The sequence below is a fragment of the Pungitius pungitius genome, chromosome 12, assembly GCF_949316345.1.
Source record: "Pungitius pungitius chromosome 12, fPunPun2.1, whole genome shotgun sequence".
Classification (NCBI taxonomy): Eukaryota; Metazoa; Chordata; class Actinopteri; order Perciformes; family Gasterosteidae; genus Pungitius; species Pungitius pungitius.
In genome coordinates, this window is record NC_084911.1 from 11,789,397 (window position 1) to 11,800,431 (window position 11,035).

The window sequence follows — 11,035 nt, forward strand, 5'->3', positions numbered from 1 at the left end:
TTGCATGATTCACTGGTTTAAAAAAACAACTATAAATGAAGATAGGACTTGGCCCACCAACAGTCATCGTGAGAGGCTGAAAAAAAATACAAAAATTGGAAACAGTTTAGAGAGTTTTAGAAAACCGGGCATATCTCCAGTGATGATGGGAGGCTTCCAAAATACTTAGAAAGATGCAGGTAAAATATTGAATTGAATATTTGCTGTTGACTCTACAGAGAGTGTCTCTTGTGTACTATGATGACAGGGTAATCATGCGTTGTAACTGCAGGCCTGAATCCTGATTGATTTTCATTATAGCTCAGTGTTTTTATTCCCTCTACTGCAAAGAGCAAACGCTGTGCTGCTCAGCACACAGCAGATATAAACTATGCTTCCGTAAAACCCACAGGCTTCAGTGGCATGTTTTAATATAAAAAATACTTCAAGTAGCGCCTCTTTTTTGGTTGAATACTCTGTACACTGATGCCTGTCCTAGTTTAATACGCGACACTATTAGATGGAAAAAGTGAAATGACAGATGGATTAAAATTATCAAGAAAGAGTGTATTTCCATGTCTGCGATGGGGGAGGTAATGGGAGTAATATGATACATCATTTCTCATCTTTTAGTCTGACTTGAACTATCTGCTGCCTGGTGTGTAACAGAAAACCTCTACTTTGAGTGAGCGAATGTTAAGCACAGCTGTGGGTTGTTATTGTGCGTGTTAGCATTAGAATGTGCATGTGTATGGGTACAAAGTGGCTGTTTCAAGGGAGGCGTTTAGACAAGAAAATGATATATTGGTGGTATCGACTGTAGACCCTGAACCCGCCACCCGCCATCAATCATGTGACACGTTACACACACACCAAACTACCAAAGTAAACCACAATTAGCTAGTGTGGAACACCAGTAACATTTTGTATGAAGGATTTCCAGCCAAACCCAGACACAAGTGGCATATTCATCTTCATTAGAAACAGTTACTGTAAATGAACTATTTATTAACTGGAAATGGGGAGAAAAGATTCAAAAGCAGGATGCTGTGTGGGAAACGCACTGTGATACATTCAGCTGTTCAAATTTTGCATTCCAGGTCAATTCTGAATGAGTACAACAACTAATGTGTTGTGGTTTGTTTCAGCAAAGCAGCTTGAATTTTGTACCACTATTTGTCATTTATCATGTCATGTGTACATATTTAGACAATGAAATAAAAAGTTAAAATATTCAAACCAATATAAGGAACGGCAGTGGAGGAGAAGTAAAAGTAGAGTAAAGTACACTCTTTAGTAAATGCCATGCATTTACAATTTAATTCAAAGGGAAATGGAATAGCATCAAAATAAGTCCCCTTAACGTTGCAGCTAGTAAATGTGATCGTATTATAATTTGACTTATACTGCAGAGTAGCTTGTCAATTTCCTACTTAAACCATTTGAGAAATTGTGAAGGAGGCTTCGAAAAGGGACACATTGTTGCAGAAATAGAAGTCTCCTTCACAAAAGGTAAACTTCAAAGTTAAAGTTTAAAACTTCATTCCAAAAACATCACAATTCAATCCGTCCCGTCTGTAAGTGATAGATGAATCCTTCCTAATTTGAGACAAAGTGCATTACAACTGAGAGGAGAAAACACCTGGAGGAACACGGAAAGATTGTTGTTTCAACTTAAATTAGTACTTAATTTAGTGCCTCTCTGTGTCCTTTTCCCTCCATCGTTCGCCTTCTATGAGAGGAAGATGAATAACTCGGCTTTATGGCCTGAAAGGTGACAAATGACTGTTGAGATTGGTCTCAACATAGATTGGCAGTGCACTCTGCAGCCTGTCGCTAAAGGTTCCTGTGCATTATCTTGAGTATACAGTAGATGCATTTATTGTGTTTGAGTGCTTGCTGGTGTAAGGAGAAGCAGAAGAGTTACGAGGACCAGGCCACATACGGACATTTCAAAACTCATTCATCTTATTATCAGACGATGGCTGCGTCGACGTTTCAATGCATCTTACTTGCCGCATACCGCGGCATAAAACTTTGGAAAAGAAACAGGGTTGAAGGGCGCAGATAAAGAACGGTGAGGCAGAGAGAGAGAGCGGGAAAAGAGAGAAACGGTGCATGTTAGAGAGCGAAAAGAGACCAACGGGGAATGAGACAAGCACAAGTATACAAATCTGAAACGCAAACAGAACATGAACGACGATGATGAGGAGAGATGAAAGCAGAGAGCAAAGTAAAGAAGTGAAATCCTCCTCGCATGCGCCATTCTGTCCCCCCTTCAGAGTTCCCTCTCTTGTTTCCTCTCTGTTCCCGCACAATGCTGAAGATGAATTATTTTTTGGGACGGTAAAGAAAAGGAACGGGTGGAGATGGGAGGATAGGGATGGATGGTGAAGGGGCAAGTTGAATGTCAAAGGGGATGGATCTCTTTCTCGTGTTTAATCTCTGTGTTTAAGTTTAAGCCTTCCTGTGGGTGCGATGGGGTGTAGAGATTAGAGCCGAGATGTGATTATTAAGGCAAAGAGCCACGATGGCTCGAGGATGAGAGGATGGGAAAGGGAGCAAGTGGCAGGACAACAACAACAACAGCACAGACATACTGTCACATGCAACAAGCAAGCAAATGGGTTTGGGTCCATTACTAATAACATCCTGTGTGAAAGGATTGTGCGCACTGTAATGAATGAGAGCTGCCTGATCTGCAGATGTGTGATGACACGATTCTACACAGGCTTTATGATAGTGATCTTCATTAGTTTTGAAGGCATCGACTTTTACATGTTTGATGTTTTGCATCAGAGTCTGTTGACTTCTTAAGTAATATATTAATCATTTTTCCCATCAGGTTCAACTTTAGGGAACCTCGACATCGGTGTCACTGACCGTTGTTGATAAAGCTAATGATATTCACTTAATGTAACCTCCTCTGCATGAAATGCTTCTTAAAGACACTTACATGATACAACATGCTGTCAGTTAGGGAGTTCTTTGGCCAGGGGATGGATGTATGCATTTACAAATCATTTCTAATTGAAACTTTCATATGCAATCTACACACAATGGTTACCAACCCTAATTCTCTTGTCCTTACACAATTTTAAACTTTCATACTTGCTTCAGCTAACAGGACTTCTACCTGAGAGAAATGGTTCAGTATTCTACTCTCCTCTGACTGAAAGATATTAAAAGATGAGAAAGAGACAGAAGGTTGAAGGGCAGAAGCAAAGAAATGAAGATATGCATAATATCGGAGAAAAGGGGATCGGCGATGAATAGAACTGATACGGACGGACAGACAGACATTCAGAGAGATTAGATAGAAAATGTTGAGTCATTGGTGAGACGGAGGAGAAGGAGAAAGAGAGACGACCAGCTACCGTGCATGGCGAGCGATGAGCTTGCTACTACGCGCGCTTCAGCAAACCGCTACACGTAAGCAGTTGATTTTCTGTCAAGGCCACTTGGAGCCAGCGTCAATTCACAATGGGACAAGACAATTACCAGGACCACTGGAGTGAAAATGGAGCCCATGTTGGACGGCCTGTTCCCAAACTCTATGTAGACTCTACACACAAATGTACACAGTCCCAGAGAGGTTCACAGTAACACACACACACACACACACAGCCTCCACTTCTGAGGGGATAGTGAAACCTTGTTCGACTGAATACACTTTCACAAGGGCCCTTCCCACAAACCTCCTACAGTGCTTTCAGATTAGAGAGTGAAAAAAGACACGGATCCATGTCAACATCCCAGCGGCCCTGATCAAAAATAAACATTTCAGTATGAAATGATCACACACTATTTATCTAAAATGTTTCATCTTTTAAAAAATAGTGACCTGGGGACATGTTAGGTATATGAATTTTGACCCAATTTCATCAGTTTTCTGTATTATGCCTGCTACATGTTTAATTCATGACGAGAGAAGGAGAGAAAGGAGAAAATACGGTTAAGAAATGGGAGGCGAAAATAAAAGGGTGCCGGACTTGGTAGTAAATTGGTAGACTGGAGGAGGGGGAAAGAGAGAGAAATGAACCACTTGCTCTGGAACGGGACAGAAAACGAGCCGTGAAGTCACTGCAGCAACAGTTGAGCTGAGGAACTTCAGGGCTCTGCAGCAATCTGTCTCCCTGAGCTCTGCTGCACTGAGGTGTGGTGTGGCGTTACAATCGCGACACGGCTGACACAGCAGCAACTATCGGACATGCGTGTGAAGTGACGTCTCGCAGAGGCACGCGTAGCGGGCAGACATCTGGTGGAGGCCGTATTGAGAGTGAGACGAAGCCTCGCATTCCCAATTTGACATAGTGGAAACACAGTCGAATAAGCAATCTGTCAGGGGTACAGTGGGTCTATTATTACTATTAGTTATGTTGGAAATGGTCATGAAAAGGCTAATTCTAACTACCTTATATAGTGTTGGGTAATTAAATGAACATACATTAAACTCTAAAAGGTAATTATGCAAAAATATTCATCAGCAAAGTGGCTGTGAGATAAGTACAGTTTCACAGTATAAATTTACATAAAATGAAGTACCTCCTCACACAGTTAATGCTTACAGTACCTTTAATTCCTGACGTAACATTACAATACAACTGCAAAACACTCATTAACATGGTTTTCTTATTTCTCTTTCAATATCGGAGCATTGCTAAACGAATAAAAAATAAGTCATTTTGCATCCAGATTAGGCATGGGGGAGGGGGAGGACGAGAGCTTAACAGGCCTCACTGCTGTTGCCAAAGAAAGAAAACTAGCTCTTTTTAATGCAAGGTTAGTAAATGGCTCGGACAACAGAGGTGATGTGAGCACCGAAGCCCGAAGACTCGCTTTCCATTAACAACTAGTTTCACTGTGAAGTCATTGAGAAGAAGTGTACGATCCGTTTGACATTTTCTATGATGTATTAATAGATGTGTTTTTTTTTGCTTCTGGTCTGGATTGGAAAGCAACTAAACCCGACATCATGGGTTTTATAACACCACACAGGCCTTTACTGAAGAAAAAAAAACTATTTGGGCGGAACACCTGACCACTGCTGTTTCAGAGAAGCACAGCCGCGTGCACGTGTTTATCTTTCGGCTTTAAACGCCCGTCAAAGCCTCTGCGGCTGAACAATAAAAGAAAGAGAAAGCGCTGTTGATGAAACCCAAATCAGCAGAGGAATAGAATGGCCGATGGAAAGGATTGTTCGGGTCCCCGGTGGGTCGTTCAGTCGCCTGTGCCCTCGAACACACTGCTTTTCAGTGGAATAACTTATAACAAGTAGTACAAGGTTATTAAAGGGAGTTAGTGTGTCTGTGTGTGTGTCGAAAACAATTATTTCTGCATTAACAGTTTCAATTGTTCCCCACAAACAAAAACACAAGAGGCAATTTAGCCGCGTAACGTTTGGCCACAAATCACTGTGACATTCTGGACCTGATCAGCTGCGTTAACGAGGTCAGCGATGGAGCAAACAGATGTTATGAGAAATCCTTCCTCGTCAGCACTTGTCAGTACATGACACATTATTACTTGATGCATTATTCATGTGACTTCATAAGAGTTTCTTCAATTAAGCAGAGCCGTTATCTACATCTACCATCATGCTGTGGTAAATCATTTTGTTTACAATGATGACAGACATGCATCACCATGGAGACAGAATGACCTATATTCAGTGGTGAATAGTAAAACATATATTCACTCAAGCACTGGACTTTAATACTAATTTAAGGTACTTTTACGTGACTTGAGCATTTCTATTTGAGGCAACTTTCTGCTTTTACTACCAAAATTGCCAAAATTGTACCTTTTACTCTTAAAATGACTTAAAATGACCAACATGAACATTTAAATATATTGCTGTGGTAATGCAATGACTTTATTGGCTTTAGGCACAACACAGAATAACTTTCAAAATCCTGCTAATAGTCCATAAAGCTCTTAATGGTTTGGGGCATTTGCTTGCTCACCGATTAAAACCCAATCGGACGTTTCAGGTCATCAGGCAGAGGTCTTTTAGTTAAACCCAGAATTAGATCCAGGTTCTGTGAGTTATTTCTCCTGTTCATCTGAGACGCAATGATCCGGATCGTCTCACAGAATATCACTAATTTGACTTTTGATAGTCAAGTGTAACTTGCTAAATCATTTCTACATACTTTTAGGCATGTTCAGTTTTAAAGGCAGACATTTTCTTGTCTTTTCCCCAGTGTGCTTTCCCTTAAGAGTAAGAAATGTCTTCTTCCACCACTGCCTAAATACTGTGTATGATGGTTGTATGTATTTTGAATATGCAGGAGACAGTCCATTTGGACATTTGGTGCTTGTAACACTTGGATTAATTTATGCCTGGCATTTAGATTATTTATGCAGTTGGAAGTTCAGTGTTTGTTTTATTGTCTTTGAAGGGCTTAATGCACCAGATGCAATGTTTTGATTGATGCACTACAAGGGTATTCTTTTATAGCTGGATTTTATGAAGGTTTACATTTTGTGCCAAATAGTTATCAGTTCCGCTGGAATTCTTCATTACAGCTAAAGATTGCATGTTGGTCTCACAACAGGACATTGCTGTTCTGGGCTTTTTGGCAACTTGTTAAAATGTGAGCTGAGCTTATTTTTTTTCCTCAATGATACAGTGTCAGCTTTGAACATTTGTCGTCATTTGACCTGTTTACTACTTGAAAGGGCCTTGTGCCCTCATATTTTCCTTCCTCTGTATTATTCACCGCTCACCTTCAATAAAGAAACAGTTCATAATATAATGAACTGATCTGTCCTTACTTAAAAACAGCTTGATCTGGCCTATTAATTCCCACAGCAAAATCAAGTATCAAAGGATATGATTCATTTTTAATTTAGCTTTGCAGCAGCAGACTGAGAGAAAAACACAAACACAAACAGCCGCTTGGGATGAGAAGCAGTGGGGGGGGGGGGGCAGTATTCTTATAATGAGAGGTTTGTGTGTGTGCGTGTGTGTTGTGTGTGTGTGTGTGTGTGTGTGTGTGTGTGTGTGTGTGTGTGTGTGTGTGTGTGTGTGTGTGTGTGTGTGTGTGTGTGTGTGTGCACGTGTCTGTGCGTGGGAGACTGTGCAGATGTGTGCATGCGTGTTTGGGGCAATACATCACTGCACTGCTGCCTGTTGTGATTTCCTGACCTACAGGGTTTCAGCACATTACCACCTTAACAGCTTTGTGACTAGATTTATTTGTTGAGTGCACACACGGCACAAACACACACACACTTAAGACATAAGTCTACACACAGAGGCACTATACTTTCTCACTCATATCTGAGTGGAAGGTCTCTTGCTTTCTAATGTATGCAGGTTGAAAATTCTTTTTTTAAGGAGAATTTAACATGTTCCTCATTGTCTGTTTTCCCAACATGGCCTTCTCAAACTTGACCATATATTCTTTCCTTCTAAAAGAGGTTTTCTAATCAGAGTGTTCAACTGTTATTTGTGATGGGGTTTTTTTAACCCTGATGCAAAAGCATTGATCTGACAATAAGGTTGTTCTTAATAGTACAACAGTGTCAGAATTTCAGCCAATACTCAAAATACAAGATGAGTGACAATTGTTCTCTGCAGGATTGTTACTCAACACACAGCATGATTTTAAGGAATAGAAATAATAATAGATTTTAATCAGCTATGTTCTTTCTTTTCTCGAGGGGAAAAAGCTGTTTCCATCCTGAAAGGTCACTGTAAACAGTCAATTGAGCAGAGTCTCCCGCTCCAGGAAGCGCCTGCCAACATCTGTCCTGCTGATTGGAGGCATTCACGTGTCACCTCTGAGGGACCTCGAGGAAAATGCCGAATATATTTTTTTTCAGACCTGCGTGTGGTGGAGACGGCCAAACGGATTCAAGAAATGTCTCACAAACAATCCCTTCTTTCAAGTACAGAGCGCTGCACGCCTTTGTTTGATTCAAGACATGCCAGCTGTGTTATGGGTGGCTCAGTAAAGTAAAACACTAATGGGCGCCGATATCAACCACTGTGCTCCTCTTCCTCTTCGTCATCCTCCCCTGGAACGATGAGAGGAGGTCTGGCCATGACAGGGTTTTAAAAGGAGCCCCTATGGCCCGGCTCTTAACACCCGATGGGCGGCTTGGTCACACCAAGCACACACTCCGTCTCCCTTTCTTCCTCCCCCCATCCAACACACAAACACACGCACATACACACACCAGCCCTGTTGTCTACACTAGAATTAGCCGTTGGCTGCACTCCAGTCAGATCCGCTCAATATTCCACCCTTCCAAAAAAACACCCTCTCACATCTCATTGTTCACTGGAGGCCACACATTGCCACAGTCATAGTTGTGTCACAGCAATCAATCGCCCATCAATGTGAAACCGCTACACTGATACAGAGAAAACACCATACAACTGCACAGTAGTTTTCCCCAAACTGCTCCCATACCCATTAGGTTACGTTATTCCATAGGAATCTATAGAGTAATGTCTATGTATGACCTTCAGACGGTCCTCTCTGTCTCTCTTTTCTTCTCCATCCCTCCCCATGGGTGAATAAAGACATTGCACCTTTATTATCACCTCTCTGTGATTCAGTCCCTGGATTCATCAGTCGGCTGGTGACCTCTTCACACATATGCAGAAACACAGAGGCTGAAGCCCAGATGTCCATTCACACATGCAGGGACTTAGTAACGTACAATAAACAGAGGAGATTAACTCATTATATATGCAACTGACGGTGATCTGTTACTCAGGAACTTTGGTTATTAACTACTGTACCTTTACTTGTTGCGTTCCAGCTGTATTACTTTGAAGAATAATCATCTTACTGGGAGTTTAGCAGTGAGGGAATATCTGTTTGGTCCCTGGATCAGCGTTGTCCGATGTCAGATAACTATTGAATTTGTAGGATGATTTTGCCCTCTTTCAGTTAGGCCCAAAAGGGCCATCATGTGTGATCATTTTCACAGCTCCGCGATGCTTACGATTAATGGTTAGTTCTAGTCCACTCCATCTCATTGGAGAAACTGGTGCAGAGGCTGCATTAAAAGAGAAGTGTGAGTGAATAGCTCCAAAGGTAAGCGGTCTTCTAGCTAAACCACATTGTCGCATTTTCTTTTTCCATTCCTACCGTTCGGTAATAACGAATCGCATCGCTTTGTCCAAAAGTGATATGTTACGTACATAGTGTAGCTAGATCAGACTGAAATCACCATTTGACTTTTGCTGGACCACTGGGCTGACCCTGAAGGCCAATCAGCTAGCTAGCCCATTGGAGAAGTTCTTGGTTCTAATTATGGTCTGTCCAAGCCTGAAGATCTATGGCTATGCTGAGTCACATGAAAGATTAATGGAACCTTACTCCCCTGTGCACAGGTAACCAAAGATACCAGGTGCTACTACTGTCTTTATTTTATAAATTAATATTTATTTTATAGTCTTTATTTTATCCCTTCATGCCAACAATGTGAACCTGGAAAATATGAATATATTGAGCAATTATACAAAATAAAGTGTGATTCTAGAAAATGATATGATGATATGTTTGTATTGAGTGAATAGAAAGATTCAGACATTTACAAAAATGTAAAGCTAATCATACACATGTTTAAATAAGCTGATTGACCCTTTTCCCATCAAGCGATCCCCCATCTACACATGGATCATCCATACATACAGCTTCCTCAGTTCATACCTTGAGTTGGTCATGTCCGTCTGTCCTCCCTGACTCTTCTCCAGGCCGAGCTTGGTGAAAATCCCGACCAACACCATGATGGCCACCACTCCGCAGATAATATACACGATCATGTGGGTCCGATCCTTGTCCGGTTCCTCTCGGACCTCTGTGACGGGTGCGGCCGGCTTCCCGGTGTTTGCCCACACCGGTGTGTCGTAGTTAGAACAGGAAGTCTGGTCCAAACTGTGGATTTTGAACTGACAGCAGAAGCGGTAGAAGCAGGAGCCACAGCAGAACAGGTAGATACCTACGTTACAGTTGAAAGGAGGGTCCCACTGGCCCATGACATCGTAGTAACCCCAGCAACGGTTACCGTTCATGGGGGCCGTTTTGTCCTCCGCATCCGGAGTGGTAGGGGTAGCCAGTGCGGACTCTGGTATTACGGAAGGTTCTGTCGTCTGGTTGTCGGACGAAACCTGGGCAGAAGCCTGACCTGAGGGCCAAGAGTTCAGTCCACCCAGCGAAGTCAAACCCAGCACAATGGCCAGGGAGAAGCTAACCAAGAGTGTATGCACGGATGTAGCCATCTTGGACTAACTTCAGTATCTAACTTCAGTATCTTGTGGTTGCTCAATGCCCAACTGTACGTTTCTATGATAGTAAAGCTTCTGGATTTAAAAAAAGAGTTATCTCATTCTTTTTATTCCAATCTTTTGGGTACGAGATACCATTAAGAAAGCAATTTCCTGCCGGTATGCATGCCTGGAAGAAGAAACGCATGCACTTAGTGCTGTGGGAGTTATTATTGCACACAGTTACAAAGAGCTAAATTGTCATCAAGGGGCAGAGGAACAAGTGAGGAAAAGAAATCTATCTCACATCTCAAAAACAGTTCCTTGTGAGCAGGCACTCACATGCGCATCGCCGTCACTGGCTGTTTGCAGTAAGTGTGTCAATCAAAGCAGATAAACATTCCAAAATTCAGGAAATGTCACCTTTCACAAAAGCCGTACGTCATCAGCAGCGGCACTAGCAGACAAATCCAAATCAGGGGGGGGGGTCTTGTTGAGGGCTTGTTACCCGTTCCTGCACTAAACTCCACCGCTGAGTGGTTGAATAATCCGTGAAAAGTGAGAACTCTTCGTTCCTGGCGGCGTTTGCAAGAAAGGGAGGCGGATTCCTTCTCAAACTTGCGGATGGTCACGGACTCCCGACATGAAAGGCTTTTTCCCCTGTGGAGACGGAGTCCTATTCCTGAGTGGATAAAAACGGTGATGCTTAACGCCGGAGTCAAATCAGTTCGGATGTCCTGGAAATACTGGAGGGAAGTGCAGGGTTTTCCTATCAGAGCTTAACTTGCATCTATCATTCCCCTACTTTCAATGTCACTGTTCAAA

At 42.2% G+C, this 11,035-nt stretch overlaps 1 protein-coding gene across 4 annotated transcripts in view; it reads right to left on the reverse strand.

Annotated features, from left to right (window-relative positions):
• The window catches only part of LOC119219801 (protein shisa-8), a 77,058-nt gene extending 66,818 nt beyond the window's left edge, over positions 1-10,240 (reverse strand). For all 4 annotated transcript variants that reach the window (XM_037475208.2, XM_062565831.1, XM_037475205.2 and 1 more), the window contains exon 1: positions 9,657-10,240. In XM_037475208.2, the coding sequence (XP_037331105.2) occupies positions 9,657-10,225 (569 nt within the window). In that variant the 5' untranslated portion in view covers positions 10,226-10,240. The remainder of the gene's footprint in view (positions 1-9,656) is intronic.
• Positions 10,241-11,035: the final 795 nt, after the last annotated feature.